General features: G+C 40.1%; 1 protein-coding gene across 1 annotated transcript; it reads left to right on the forward strand.

Annotated features, from left to right (window-relative positions):
- Nucleotides 1–585: 585 nt before the first annotated feature.
- Nucleotides 586–10,722, forward strand: LOC310986174 (solute carrier family 2, facilitated glucose transporter member 11-like; the record flags this gene model as incomplete). Its single annotated transcript, XM_083971988.1, has 12 exons — nucleotides 586–609; nucleotides 956–1,054; nucleotides 2,217–2,377; nucleotides 4,129–4,253; nucleotides 4,385–4,514; nucleotides 4,595–4,743; nucleotides 5,263–5,450; nucleotides 6,106–6,216; nucleotides 6,561–6,662; nucleotides 8,057–8,132; nucleotides 8,301–8,428; nucleotides 10,504–10,722. 12 exons carry the CDS (start codon nucleotides 586–588, stop codon nucleotides 10,720–10,722), a joined length of 1,512 nt encoding a protein of 503 aa, XP_083828114.1.
- Nucleotides 10,723–16,720: the final 5,998 nt, after the last annotated feature.

Here is a 16,720-nt window from a genome sequence, read left to right on the forward strand (position 1 = left end):
AGTAAAACAGAAAATAAGAATATGAATTTATAGAGAGAGTGTTAAATGTGCTTCAGTGATGCATATTTAAAAATTAATAAAAAGAGATAATTGTTGTATTCAATGAAATCAGCCTGAACCACAACAACTCTGTTTATTTCTTTAGGCTGTGACGTTAACTACCGCGTGCAGGGACCACCCCTAAAATTGATGGGAAACCTCACTAACCTGAATGCGCGTGCGTAGTTGTTCTTAATTACTGACAGACAGCATAGCTACCTATGTGGCATTAATTCTGCTCACACTCTCTCGTGCGCACAGAGCGGTTCCCCTCGGTCAATCATTGTTATTGCAGGTAGGAGTCCTGTGAGACATCAACTCGGTGTTTGACCACTTGTGCGTAACCGGCCCGGGGATTGCGCAAATGCAGCCAATCATAAGAGGCCTAACTACATCTCATGCGCGCTGCAGGCGCGTGTTCGAGCTTGTGCTGTGTGTGCTTGTGGATCTGGTGGAGGTGGGCTGACCTGTGAGGCTCTCAGCTGTCGGGACTTGATCAAGAATAGTTACTTTTAACTTCTGTTTAACCACCGCGTCCGATTAACAATGTCCCAGTCAGGTGCACAGAAGGTAAAGTGGACTTTTATACTTTTCACTGGTTTATTGGATACTTTTACAGATTGACTCCCCTGTTGTTTGATGTGATGTGATCGTCCAGGGAATTTGTACACAGAATCAGAATCGTGTATATGTTTATATGATTTTGATTGTGATTTAACACAAAAAAAACTGTTTGTCATAGTGTCACATACTGCAGGTGTAACTGTCTCCTTTGAAACACACAGGAGACATGCAGCAAACAGACAGGTTCTTTATGATTGTACAAAAGTAAATGAACTTAAGTACTTAATCAGATGCAATTGTATATAATGTAAATGAAAAGTGCATGTGTATGTGTGTGTGTGTGTATCAACAGGGCAGTCCTCTGGTACTGGTGCTCATGGTTGCATCTGCAGCCATTGGAGGAACTCTGCAGTATGGCTACAACCTGGCCATAATGAACTCTCCCACAGTTGTAGGTGTTTGTCATTTCTAATATATTTGTCAGTGTGTGCTTTGTGTTTTTATGAGTGGAAGGAGAGACGTTTATCCACTGTACACGCATAGGACTCTGTATACAGTATAGGGCTGGCGAGGGTCAGAGGTGAAAGTTTAGAGAGCTGAGCAGCCATCAGTGTGGACACACACTTGGCAGGTTATTAGCAGCACGTGGCTAAAGCTAATGCAGTCTAATTCAGCAATCCACGAAACCCTATCTTTATGAAGATTATGGTGCTCAGTGTAATTAATATTGTTGTAAATTGAGAAGTGTTGATTCACCCGAAAGGTCGTTTTGGATGGTGTAGCTGATGATGCTGCATTATACTGGTAGGTGTCTCTATTATTTTGTCCAATCAATCACAATAGGCCAAATAACAGAGACACTCCCTGCATTGAAAGCTACATCCCAAAAAATGATCATCCAGTTGTATTAGAGCTCATTATTGGTCCAACCAATCAACTGGCAGCTGAGTTCTGAGCATTGTGGCATATTACGTAATACCAGCGATGCTTCTTCTGCATGTGTGTTCTGTGTTGCTAGTGTGAGCTGGGCAGACCAGCATCAGTATTATTTCATAATTTGGGTCACAGTTTTGGCACAAACAAGAATTAGGCTACTTGTGTCAGTGATTAGTCATTCTCACTGTATCCAGTGTGATTTTTGCTGTGGAAATGGATGCTGGATCTTTCCTCAGGAACAGGAGCATCAGTGATGGCAAAAAAAAAACACTCACAAAATAAAAATAAAAAAGAGCACAAACTTCCGCCAGTGATCATTCAGAATAATAAGAAACAGTGCAGATGATTTAGATTCAGAGTCAAGCCTCTCTCGCTTTATAGAATTTCATCAATAAATGAATGAGAGATGATATTTGTCTGCTTTAACTGTTCCTCTGTGTGTGTGTGTGTTTATTTAACTCAGTTAGACTTGAATTATTCTGATTAAGATTCACACAACTTTATTCATTTCAGAGGGGCAATCCATTTTCAGTCTACTATAAACATTATGAGCAAAACAAAACAGGACACACTCACAATCTGCAGCAACGTGCTAGTGGCAACAGATTAACACACTGGAATCCAAACAAGAGCAGCAAACAGCAGGTAATGATAAACTCTCTTGTCCTCTCTCACAGTTCATTCAGACCTTTATCAATGAGACGTTCCTGGAGCGTTGGGACATGCAGTTGGAGGATTACCAGGTGACGCTAATCTGGACAATCATTGTCTCCATCTTCTCATTAGGGGGCTTTGCAGGGGCTCTTATAGCAGGACCTATGACCATACGCTTTGGAAGGTGAGATGCTGCATCACACAGCATGTGAATATACAGTATATGAATGCACAGGTTAGAAATTGAGATTTTCACGTGTTACAATTGGATATGTTCTGGGACGTTATGTATGTTTATACTTCAATGACGTGATGTATGTTTTGAGATATCATGTATTCTGTTTTAGCACTTGAACGCACATAACCTGATGTGTGAACATGAAGCCAGATAGTGTGACTCTAGCCTGATAAACAAGGACATAATGTAACTGCTGAGTTCTCTTAGTCTGTCAGTTAGGTTTGTTGCATTAGATACACGCCTGAACAACAACGCACACACATCATGTTGCTTATCACATTCTGAGAACATGCGTGGACAGTGACAGATCCAACCTCTGTACAGGGCAGGCCCAGCCCAAGAAGATAAATGTGACCCATTTCCTGAAATCTGGACTCACTCCTGACCGAGATCCTGCGAGAGCTCTGTCACCCTGAGTCCAGCGCTGATGTACTTTATCTTTATCTGTGACCTGAGTAAACGTTACTACTTTTGTACGAAAGACTTCACTGGTTTGTTCTTGGGCTTCCAATATAAAGAATCGGGACTAACACACGGCAGCATGCAGAGAGGCAATGATCAACTCGTTCATACGCACATGTATAAATGAATATACAGTAGAGATTGTTCATTTACTGTATTCTATCACGTGTACATACAAACCTCTGGTGGTTGTGTTTTGGATCAGAAACTGTTCTGGCCTGGCTCCAACACCACAGCAAAATAAAGGAAGACACACGTGGATGTTTGATTGAACAGAAATACGTTTTTTTTAACTAAGATAACAAAAACTTGCAATTTCAGCAAGTATGGCTTATGACTGGAAGTAGCACATGCAAAGACTGGTTTCAAAAGATATTTAATTTTTTTTTTTCTTATTGTCAACAAATCCCATAAAAAGAATTACTGTTTGTTTGTTCACCTCTCAGGACTTTGTGACTTCCATCACCCTGCCTGTGGTCCACGGGTACCTGTTGAAGATATAAATCTTTAAAGATATAGTTCAACATTTTGGCAAATTGCCCCATTGTCAGTGCAAGCTATTTTTAGAACGGCGGAGCAGAGCCGCAAGCTGCTCAGAGCTACGCTACAGAGGCTCATGGAATATCTTGGTTTCCCTCATCAAACTCATCAAATACACAATCCAAAATGCTCTCGTGGACAAGTTGTGACCTACACATTCACCACACTATGAGATAATAACGGAACGTTACGAGACGGAGTTGTTTTCGAGGTGAATGCAGAGACTGCTTGCTGAAAAACCCCTGACGCATCAGCAGTTTTGCATGATTTTACCTTGAAAACAACTTTGTCTCGTAATGTATCACTTTATGTTTTCTAAAAAAGATGGAAAATGTGATTTTATGCCAACTTTAACAGGAATAACATGCTTTTGTTGGGACTATTTTCAGTGGTGGAATAATATTAAGTTATTGCTGTAGTTTATACCAGCAGGACTCATCAATACCAATCACATTCAGTATAAGACCATGTCTTAGATGCTGTGCAACAATGAAGCACATTGATGTGAGTTATACAGATTAGATCTGTTGGATCTACTCGTCTACTGGTTTTGGGTTTATATTTATAATTTTCCCACATGGCTTTACTGCAACATGGCCAGACATGAGTTAACAGACTCTGTGTTTATTTACACTTAATTGATCTCTAAAAGTTATTAACAATTTATTAATAATGTTCTATTTCCCATTCAATAGGAAGAAATGTCTGCTGCTGAACAACATTTTCCTCATGAGCGGTGCGCTCCTGGCTCTGACCAGCAGAGCTGCCCAATCCTTTGAGATGATCATTATCTCACGGGTCCTGGTGGGAATCAACGCTGGTATGTTTGTTATGGCAGTAGATTGACTTTATATGTTTGCCTTCTGACACTTTCATAATCAGACTCTAATTGAATCATATATCCATCCTGCATTCAAAAAAATGTAAAGCCACTCACTGTTTGTCTTGCAGGAATCAGCATGAACGTGCAACCCATGTACTTTGGAGAAAGTGCACCACAGCACTTACGGGGGGCGATCTCGTTGTCGTCTGCTGTTTTTACAGCGTTCGGTGTGGTGTTGGGTCAGGTAGTTGGACTGAGGTATAACTTCAGAATTTGTGCGGTTGATTTCAAAGCTAGGGTTACAGACTCCAGTAACACTTTGGTTTATTTGTGTACAGAGAGATCCTGGGCAGTGAACCGTGCTGGCAGTACCTCCTTGCCAGTAATGCCATCCCAGGCCTCATTCAGCTGCTGACCCTGCCGTGGTTCCCAGAGAGCCCCAGATACCTGCTCATCGACAGGGGGGACAAAGAGGCCTGTATTAATGGTGGGTACTGTACTGTGACAGTCAACCAATACTTTTTTTTTTTTTACATATACTGTATATTTTCTAGTTTCCTTTTTACTGCTCTACAACTCACTTTTTATCTTTCTTCCACCACCATCAACCAAGCACGTCGTATTTTAAACCTCATGTATATGTGTGAATATGCAAATATGCTTATCAGTGTGAATGCTGAAAGCACATCTTTCTGCTATTGGGTATATGTATATTCTAAGTGGTTGGTATTGTAGTATTTGCTATTATTCTATTTTATTTTATTTATTTATTTTGGATTTTAATCTACCTCTACTATCTAACTCTCATGCATACAGTGTTTCATGTTTACATTTTTCCATTGGGAGTTTGTATGTAGCCAAAGAATTTCCCTCTGGGGATCAATAAATATTATTCAATACAATAATATTAATAATAATAATAATAATAACAATACAATAATATTCAGATTCTGATATAAGAGACTCTCTCAGGTTGCATGGTTGTGTGTTTTTTGTCCCTGCTCAGCTCTGAGACGTCTCCGTGGCTGTGAGGTCCAGAGCAGCGAGCTGGATGAGATCCTGCAGGAACAGGCTGAAATCAAAGGAATGAGGCCCAGCCGACCCTGGGAGCTGTTCTCCGACCGCTCCGTCCGCTGGCAGCTCATCACCGTCATGGTCATCAGCAGCGCCATGCAGCTCTGCGGCAACGACTCGGTAAGAGGAACTGACAATACAGTAAATGTCATCGGAGCGCACAGTGCACAGAACACAGTGTGTGTGTGTCCAAAAGGTGCAGCGGGGTCTCTCTATAGAAAATCGTCTTATGTAACCCAAGAGGACCAGTGTTGATGATACCGAGCCACAGTAACAGTATCAGATGTTTCCCTGGACACGGTTTCCTCCGGCAACGTCCAACAGTTGATTAGAAATTTGAGATGATCCATCAGCGGGTTGCGTCATGTCTGGATTTCTTTACGTTCCTGCAGGTCATATTAATAATGCATACTGTTGATGGAGCATCATGCCTCACTGTAATACACAGTGAATGATGTGTACAGATGATTTTATGTGCAGTATGAACCACAGTACATGGCTAAAGGGCTTTGTCATTTTCCTTTCACATTTTTTTACCCTGTATAAATATTCATCACACATCTAAACTGGTTTTCAGAGCTGCGTGTAGAGCGCTGACCAAATAACAGCGTGTTTCAAGGCTTTTAACCACATGCCTGACAGGTTTAGAAAGGTTGTTGGGTATTAACACAATTACTCTATGTACAAAATGCTTAATCAGCTTAGCAACAGTAGAAACACCGGTAACGTTGCCCTGCAGGACTCTCACGTCTCTTTATGATCTTCTTTCTTCCAGATTTACTTCTACGCATCGTACGTGTTTAAAGAGGCCGGAATAGCTGATGAGAAAATCCAGTATATCACCATTGGCACCGGGACATGTGAATTCATAGCCTGTATAATGTGTGTAAGTATCTGCCAGAGGAACACATGTTATGTAAGCAGCTGGAGGCAACGGGAGGCCGGTGGTTGCATTCCTCTGAAAGATTCAGAGCTGACTAATGGTGTAGTTTCTGTGCTGGACGCAGCGCTGTGTGCTGTGTTAACGCTTTGTCCCTGTAGAGCACTGAAACATGATGTGGTATCACTTCACACTGCGAAGTTTCCAAGAAACGAGATGAGAAGTTCAATGTAGCTGTTAAACGGTGGAAACTAACAATGAGCTCTCTGATGCCTCTGTGTGTGTTCTATTATCGCTCAGCACGAAGAGCAGAAACACAGTCTGATGTAAATATTTGAATGTTTTTTCAGAACCTGCTGATCGAGCACAAAGGTCGGAGGTTCATGCTGATGGGAGGGTTCATCCTCATGACCGTCTGGGCTGTTGTCTTCACTATCGCTCTGTCGTTTGAGGTATTAAACCACTTGAATGTATCAGGATCAGCACTCAGAATGCAGAGACAGCGGGGTTCAGGCAAAATCATAGTCTGTATAGGCAAGGCCATTTTATTTGTATAGCCCGTTTTTACAAACAGTTTGTCTCAAAGGGTGTTACATGGCATCATAACAACATCCTCTTCAGTCCTATTGAACACAAAGCAAGCAGTAAATCAGGCTGAAGTACAAAATCACGGTCAGGTCAATCAAGCTCAATCAACAGAGGAACTGGTCAGACACTCACTGAGAAATACTCAAGGAAAAATGCTGGAACGCATACATAGGGACGCCGAGGCGATCTGGCACAGAAGGGAAGGGCAACACACACACAAGGGAGAAGGGAGACAAGGAAGGTGAAACACATTAGGCTGGGGAACACAGTCACACAGGTGGGGAACTTGACAGGAAGACAGGATGACACCAGACATTCCAAACATACACTTAATAATAATAATAACTTTATTTATTAAGTTTTATTAAGTATACAAAGTGCTTGACAAATGCAACATATAAAGTCACATACAAATGTCACAAGCCATAGGAGATGGACGGCCCAAGCATTACAGCAACACAGGCAATACAAGACCCCAATAACAGATGGAGTCAAATTAAAATGTAGGATGCAGTTAATTAGATAAAATAAATAAAAGAGGGGGTCTACATGATAAAATGAGATACGATGAGAAAAGATGGGATAAAAGAAAGAAGAAAAACTAAGTAAAAAAAACTGTGAGATAAAATGGGGAACTACTGTAAACCAACTAAGGGAGTAAAGATACATTAAGACTGATAGGAAACAAAAGGAAACAATAAGAGGGTGATTTTAAAAAAAAAAGAAAAAAAAAAGAAAAGAGGATCACAATAAAAGCAAGTCTGTAAAAGTGGGTTTTGGGAAGTAATTTAAAAGGTGCCACTCAGTCGCACACCTTATCTCCTCAGGTCAGAGCCCCCCCCAAAGCCGGGGGGCTCTGATGGAAAAGGCCCAGCCACCTTTAGATTTGAGCCTTGACTTTTGGAACAACCAATACAGCCCCTCTAGCCCCTGGTCATTTTGACCAAATTGAGAATTAAACTAACAAAATCTAAAATGAAGACTACACTACAAGAACTCATACTCTAAAATAAGGGAAAGTCAGAAACTCTAGAAACAAGTTTTCTCACCATTTCATTCATGTGCGTCACATCCAGTAACATGATGTGGAAGGTCAGTCAGTCCGTCCACTAGGAGGCATCCTGAGTCAACATTCAGACGTCACCTGATGTTTGAGATGTGTGAGAACAGGGCTGATATAATATCGGTTTATTCTGTGTGTGTGTGTGTGAGTTGTTCACTGTGGATACTTTTGTTTTCCCTCCCCACGTACAAACAGCACTATATATCCTGGATGCCGTACCTGAGCATGGCCTGCATCTTCACCTACATCCTCAGCTTCGGCATGGGACCAGGTCAGTGTCGCTGTTATCCCAGTTTCCATTCTTCACATAGTCTCATAAACATGTTCATCACTGTTTCTCTCTCTAATAGTTTATGTGCTGTCATGTATTTACTGTGACTGTGACTTCATCCTTTCTTTTTGAAGTAATGTTGATACTTGTGTTGTGTGTCTGTGTCAGCTGGAGTGACCGGTGTTTTGCCCACTGAGCTCTTCAACCAGACGGCTCGGCCTGCAGCCTACATGATCGCCGGCTCCATGATGTGGCTCAACCTCTTCATCATCGGAATGATCTTCCCATTTCTGGTGGTCAGTCTCCCACACACCACCTATCAGCATTCATTCATCCACCTGCCAACATTAACCAACAAACATGCTAATAATAACCAAGCATATATTTCCATTTGTCATGTACCTTGTTTCAAAAGTTTATTCTCAAACTGGAACAAACTGAATATAAACTTGGTATATAAATAGAACAAACCTCCACATTGTGCAAGTTGTATGATAGATACACTGAAGGCAAATTTGGAGCGTTAGCAACCAAACACAGAAATGAAGAATAATCTTCTTACAGCATGGCTGCTGCTGGGTCGGTGACAAATAAGGGTTGGCAAGATGAGCAATTCACAAATATCTTGTAAACATGTACATTTTGTATTCATGCTGGTTTTATGCAATTCAAAATTACATATGAACGTTTTCTAACAAAAGTAAGACTGAATGCCCCAAAAATGTCAAAAGGTGTAACCACAAAAGAATGATACATATTAAATATTTGATCCACCTACACAGGATTATACATTCTTCTGAAAAAAATAAATTGAAATAGATATGTTTTGCTGTATTTCTATATATTGTAATGCATTTTGGCAACACTGGGCAGGACTTATCCTATAAACACAATTTTCTTCAAAATAATGTGACAAATGATGTCAAATTTGTCAAGAAACATTTTGTTTGCATTGCAAAAGTGAATGACATTTATTCCACACTTGAGTCCAGATTATTCTGAAAAAATACCATTTTCACCACTTGACACTGGGTTGCATCGTGTCAATGCCCCTCTACAAGACACATCCACAATCTGACAAATCAGAATATGACATAAAACAACACAGAACACACCGGCCAGTTTTATAAGTCCTGTGTGGGACAGATGACGTAACATAACATAATGTTTGTTAATGTTGTATTCTATATGTGATGGGTGTATTGCTTCTATTTTATTTGAGTGTTGCTATATTGTTCATGTCACACAGATAGCCATATTATACTTACGAGTTTTACATTTTATTGCCATTTGTGTATGTTTTGGGTCATGTGACCAGAAGGTATACACCCAGCAACGCCAGAGGTGAACCTGTCGACGCTATAAGCGAAACAACACGTTGTTTACAATAAATTGTATCACCATAGAGTCTATCAGTGTGCGCAGTGGTCGCTCTTCTCAATCTATAACATAGGCTAATGTTTTTTTCTGTTTTTATTGCACTGCTGTGAGTTGAAATTATCAAAAGCAATATCATAGTACATTACGACACATATTATAAAACCAGATTTAATTCGACACACCCCCACACAGTGTGACAGTAGACATACAAAATCACACAGTCGGAAGGACTTTCTGTTTAAATCATAAGTAACATGTAATAGAAGAATATTCAATGCAGTGAAAAATGCCATAACAAAAATGCTTAAAATATATTAGTGCATTTAATAAATACATTTTTGTGATTTTCTGTGATTTTTTGTGATCCAGCTTTGTTCCTCACCTGGCTTAGACATGGTTTTCAGTCCAAAACACGGAAGCAGCAAGAACAAAGATCAAGACAGATGTGACATTCACAAAACAAAAGAGACCGGCGTGCTTGACTCTCAGTCTGAAAATACACCGGGTGCACTGCCGACCCAGAAATCACAAAATGGAAAAGCACTCACACACTTGGCACTGACAAATCACTATTTCAGCTCTTTTCTTCAGCGTTAATGAGCAAAGTTGGTGTAACCCATTATAGAAACGTTTCTATATCTATGGTGAAACCCACATAGCGGTCCTGCTAGGTGACTTTAGAATTCTAGGGTTGTCATGGTGACATTAAAGTAGACCAACGTTTCCTGGACCTAACAGCTGGTGGGTCTCTGATATGCTCCTGCCTCCTTATGTCTTGACTTAGCTATAACGCTACAACAGTTTGGACTAATGAGGATAAACTGACAGGCAGCTAAATGCAACATTAAATACTTTGAAATGAGCCTCAACCGGAGGAAAGGATCAGGTTTGTCTGGATTAGGGGTTAGAGAGATAGGGTCATCTGATGTTGTTGATTTTGTTGTAATTTTATCAGCCATGATTTCAGCTGTCCTCTGCCTCTCCCTCACAGAGCGAGCTGAGTGAATACTGCTTCGTGCCTTTCGGAGCCGTCTGCCTGTTGTCTGCGCTTTTCGTCGGACTGTTCCTGCCAGAGACCAAAGGCAAATCTCTGTCAGTCATCACAAGTGAATTCCACAAACTCAACTACAAAGGCCAGGACAAGCAGTGTCCGTCGCACACTCAGGCCCAGTACCAGCTGGGTGAAGTGTGTCACTCCACGGCCTTGTAGACGTTTTCTCCTGAAACACACGCTCACGTACATCTCACTTTCACCTGACCTGCTTGAGCCGGTCACGAGCAGTCTGACAGTAAATGGGGGAATGTTCGCGTTTATATTAGATCTACTATAACTCCTTTATCTGGAGTGTGTTTTCTATTGTCATTTAAAGGAATTGCCTTCACATGTAAACATATTTTATGCTACTGTGTCGCTGATTAATATGAAACATCTCTAAAAGTGAAAAATAAGCAGGTGGTCGACAGGAACACCTGCTCCTGCCATTTCTGAAAAGACCTCTGAAAACACATCAGACAGTTATTTATACAGTTGTTTTTAAAATGCATGTAGAATAAATGTCAGCTCAGTAAATAAACAGTGACTGTTTTTGTCAGATGTTTTACATTTTTTCTTGTTTAAAGGGATATTTCAACATTTCAGCAAATTTTCCCTACATTAAATCCCTACAGTCTACAGTCAGTAGGTTCATCTTTAATTGTCGGTGCAAGTTGTTTTTAGATTGGCAGGGCAGAGACGCAAGCTTTGGCCGAGCAGCCTGGAATGTAGTTCCGGCTACTCATTTGCCTCGAAAACAACTGTCTCATAACGTTCCATTAGTACTTAGGAAAAGGCGAAAATACCGCTCGCCGTGCAGAGCTTGCGTCTCTGCCCCGCCAATCTAAAAACAGCTTGCACTAACAATTAAAGGTAATGAACCTACTCCTAAAACTATAGGGATTATGGCAATAGGCGAATTTGCCAAAATATTGAAAAATCCCTTTAAATAAGCTATATAAGGTTTGCTATTTGCAACATAGCCAATAACAGTTGTGAACTTTTGCTGTGAAATTTTGCAAGTTCAACATCAAACTTTCTTCTTTTATTCAACAAGGACTCTCTCCAGTGGTGTAAAACATCCCTGCTTCTTTTTCTATCACCTCTATTCTTCTGATGTTGGCAATGTAGCAGAGGGAAAACTTACAAATAGCTTACTGTTTGGGAGGTCAAAGGTCAGAATAAGCTACAGGGCTCTGTGCTTTGTCCTGTGTGTCCAATGCTGCATTTTGTCAATAAGAATTTATATGTAAACAAAAACCATGTTCACTTGCACCTTATTAATTACAATGTACTTGCAGCATTGTGCACACCTCAATCAATAAAACTGCTACTGTGATATTGAGCATTAAGTGACAAGCTGTTTGCACATAAATGGGAAATGTTGACTATGAGAATCATTAGGGGTCCAAGCAGTGGATACTGCCAGGAACCCTATTGTGTTTGTGTTGGTCTTCTTATTTTTCTCTGTTAAAAGTGTTTGTTTGAAATTCTGTTCTCACAATCTACGATCAAAGTGCATTAAATGTGAGATTAAAGAGAAATAAAAATCACAATAAATCATGCACATGTCCTGTTGAGCTGAGATATTTCAGCACATCACTGTAACCTTTTCTCAACATGTGAGACTGAACTTTGAGGAAATGTGTATCAAATAATACACAAGAGAAGACATCAAGAATGCAGCAAGTCCAACAGTTTCATCTGATGTCATGAAATTATTAGAGCAGGGCAACTTGATTTTGAATATTTCACATTGTAAATAAAATGATCCATTCAGCAAATATGCGTAAATGTGACCATTTTTATTTCAACTAGGGTAATCTTCAGTAAAAAAAATCCATGCTGTTAAAGTAAAACCCTGTGAATCCAAGATCCCATGTCAGACTATGAGAAATGTTTTACAAACATGTGAAACTTGAATGAACTTGATTATATTAATAATATGCTACAGAGGAAATTGACAATATTTCTATGTAATGAAATGGTGCAGCCACAGGACTCTTGTGTGAATCTTGTGTTGGTCCCTTTTGTTACAATGTATTCTTACAGCTTTATATCAGAAGCAGCATGAACTTGTTCAGCAGTCTGAGCAACAGTAGCTGGTCTGTTGGATGGGAGCACATGGGCCAGCCTTCTCTCCCCACGTGTATCAATCCACTTCACCACTGTTCCTTCCTTGGACCACTTTTGATAGATCCTGACCAAACCGGACTTCTGCTCTCCGAAGGTAACACCATCATATTGACAGTTGTAGACAGATTATCCAAGATGGTGATAATCTTGGATTCAAAACTGGGGCCAGTTGCAGTGAGGACTGTAGCCCAAGTTTATTATAGTTTTAAAACCGTCATTAGTTTTTATTTTTATTTAGTTTTTCAGTTAGATTTTTTAAATTTCAGTTTAGTTTTAGTTAGTTCAACAAGTGATGAAGCAGTTTTAGTTTAGTTTTTATTTTGAGGAATTGACTAGTTTTTATTTAGTCTTACTTTTAGTTTCCGAGGCATTAGGAGAAGCCTCTGTCAGACCTGAAATTTAGGTTATGGTTGTTAGGGTTGGTCGTACTCCAAGTCATCCCATATTATGCTGTGGTGTTTTCTTCCTGCAATTTTAGTCATCTCTAAGAAAACTAAAACTAAGCTAATGTTATCTGACATTAAGTTTAGTTTTTCATTGTTTATTGTAGTTTTTATTTTCATTTCATTTTACTAAATAATTTTTTCACTGCTAGTTTTAGTTGACTGTAATAACCCTGCTGTAGCCTCTGCACAACCCACTGAGTTTATATGGTGCCCGAAGCACATGTATTTTCTGTTGTGCAGTGTCATTGATTAGGATCTACAAGTCCCATTGTTGTGAGGGCATGATATGTGCATCAGTGTTTGTATAGTCGATTCACCAGTGGTCGCACAACACAGCGGCCCTGGTGAAGAGAGGACAACAGCTCCTGCATTTCTTGCGTCAGCTGAGGAAAGCTTGACTCCCGACTCGTATCCTCACCACATTCTACAGAGGAAACATTGACCAGCTGCATATATATGTCTGGGCTGCAGGCTGTAAAGGCTGTGTATAACTGAATGACAATAAAGGTATCTATCTATCTATCTATCTATCTATCTATCTATCTATCTATCTATCTATCTATCTATCTATCTATCTATCTATCTATCTATCTATCTATCTATCTATCTATCTATCTATATCTATCTATCTATCTATCTATCTATCTATCTATCACTGGTCTACCCTGATAGATATGTTCTCAAACTTAGTAGTTCATCTGGAATGATGAGCAAGACTATTTGCCACACATCTCGGGTCAGATGCCTGAGGCATTAGTTTGAACTTAAGCATGACCTGAACATAATTTTGAAACAGGCCATGATGCAGTTTACTTCTTTGTGCCTTGAGAATTCTGGCTTTGAGTGAAATTGCAGTGTTTTAGTAACTGAGAACTGCAGTGAGGGTTGTCGTCTGGACAAGATGAAAACGTGAAGTTAGGGAGCCTATAGTAATCACTATGATGTCCTCGTCTCACTATTGTTTTTGTAATGGTTATCTAGCCGTGCTGAGCTAATTACAGCTCCTTTACTGGCAGCTACTGGAAAGCCAGCATTGTCACAAAAGTCTTCCAATGTGGAGGTGTAGCATTTGTCTGAGTTCAGTTTTTATTTTAGATGTTTAATTTCTGCCTCTGTTGCTTTGCTTTTTCATAATGAAATGTGTCAATTTGTGCTCTTAGTTTTTTTTTCATTTCTTCTGATCATAGTCTTTCTAAACTTTAGATGTTCTCTAAAGTACGTTCCTGCTTACCTGCTTATCTACCTCTACACCTGAACATCCCTGTCCTAGTGAGTTGTAAGCTGAAACTTTCCTCCCCATTGGATTTCTACGGTCTCAGATGGATGTGTTGATCCGTTCTATGTGTCTATATGTGATGTTGTGTTAAAGGGGAACTATGCAAGTCTGGTCTCTTTTCTGCTATTTTGCTAACCCTCCTCTGGACAGTTGTTTTTACGTAATGAAGCCATCAAGAAATCAATCCATTTGCCGAAGAAAGTAATTATTTGTTCAATCTGACTCCATTAAAAAAACTTTTACCATTAAATATTGGTGAGAATTAATAGTTGACCAATAATTAAAGCAGATATCAGCTTCACGGCCGTTTCGGCTAATGCTGCGTTCAAGGCAGGCTTTTGAAACCGTAAGTTACAGCTTCAAGTCACAACTACGACTTGGTAGCGTTCCAGGTAACCCGTAGCTCGTGTTTTTACCATCCTGTTGTCTGTGAAAGTTCCCTATAACGGCCACTCGTAACTTCCGACCCGTGAACTCGTACCAGATCGAACTGGTATGACTTCACAGGAAGGAAAAACACAAAGTACGAGTTTCTTTGAACGCACCATGAGTTAGCAGCCCCCGCCCTTGTCAGGCATCAATTGGTCCTCGTGCTACGTCACCACATTCACGCGCATCCCTTGGCTGCACACACAGCCCTTCATGCCGTTCTCTCTCCTCATTGGATAACACTTGTATCCCACAAGGAAAATTTTCTCCTCGGGTTACAGCAGAGCAGAGTGACGGAGAGACTCGTGTTTAGGCTGAAATACTTCATGTAAGTGATTGCTGACGGAAAATAGGACTATTTAGGACTTATATTAACAAAAACTTTCCACTGATATCTGCTTTAAGAATATAAGCCCTGTAGTGCCACATTATGTAATAATGCCGCATTCTGTAATAATGTAATACATTTTTTTTTCAATTTTTGAGAAAAAGCATTCAATTAATGATCAGGTTGGAGATCCAATTCTGGAGCATTGTTTGAAATCCTCTTCACACCCCGATTGCAAAAGTCAGTCACAATCCTGTAAAAACATCATCAAATCATCTTGAATGCGACGTTCAAGTCAATTGGATCGTGATGTGTCAATCAAACTGCCTCCTCTGCCCTCTTCAACAAGTTATGACCACGGAAAAGACAGCGCCAGTGATCCAATGTACCACACTCCAGTCTGATAGGTGGCAATGTAGCTCTGAGCCTGATGCTGGATGGTTTATTATGATGTCAGGTGTTTTCTTTCATGTAAATGAGCAATGAGAAAAAGCTGGAGTAAAGTTAGCGAGTGACCAGGACAGAAGGCCTATCACGGAAAGCCGTGTCGCTCACATTGGGATTACATAAGAAGATGAAAAGTTTCAGTATAGTGACAGGGTCAAAATGTGTGTGAGACGCTGTACCACTGGTCCTGCTGCATACCTGAGGCTGTGCAGCATACCCAATACCATAGTCCCACAGCAAATGTAGTGCTACATTCAGCCGAGCCTGAGGCCAATGTAACAGTGTGGCTTTGTTGCCTTCTCTCTTTTTGGGGGGAATGCTTTATTTTGAAGTTTGAAGACATCTTAAACATGGACATTCATATTAATTTACAATTGAACCAGTTTAAGGGTTACAGAGAGTCCACAGCTGTTAGGGGGTAAATGTTTCTATATAATCAATAAAAGGTTGCCAGATCTTTAAAAAAAAAAAAAAAAAAAAAAAGGTGTCATATCTATTTCTCATGACATATGTGATCTTCTCTAAGGGTAGACAGGTCATCATTTGTGATATCCATTTAGATATAGAGAGGGAGGAATCTGACTTCCAGGTTAATGCCAAATCATTTTCTGGAAACAGAATGTCATGTCAATGAGTTTCCTGGAACTCTGACTTAATTTCAAGTTTGTTGCATTTCCTAAAAGACAGAGTCCTGGATCTAGTGGAATTGGTGTATCCATGATCTTAGTCAGCGTGTCACATAGGCTATCATACTAAAATGTAGTTACTTTAGTGCATTGCTACATGCAATGTAGCATGGTACCCTCAGCAACATCTGACACAGATATTGGAAATTGAGGGAGTATACCGGTGTAATTTTTGAGGGGTGAGGTAAAGTTGGTGAAGAAAACTGTAGTTTGAATCTGGCATTTATAGTGGCAAATAAGATATTCTGGCACAGGTCCTCATGTATTGTAATGCCCAGGTCAGACTCCCACCTCTCTCTTGATCAGTGTATGTTTTGTTTTGGATACTCCATTATTGTTGAATACACCTGGCTAATTAAATGCTTTGGACCTTTGCTATTGTGAAATATTTCCTCCACCTGTTGCCTTACCTGAGCATAACTGTAGC

This window comes from Trachurus trachurus, assembly GCF_905171665.1.
Source record: "Trachurus trachurus genome assembly, chromosome: 5".
Classification (NCBI taxonomy): Eukaryota; Metazoa; Chordata; class Actinopteri; order Carangiformes; family Carangidae; genus Trachurus; species Trachurus trachurus.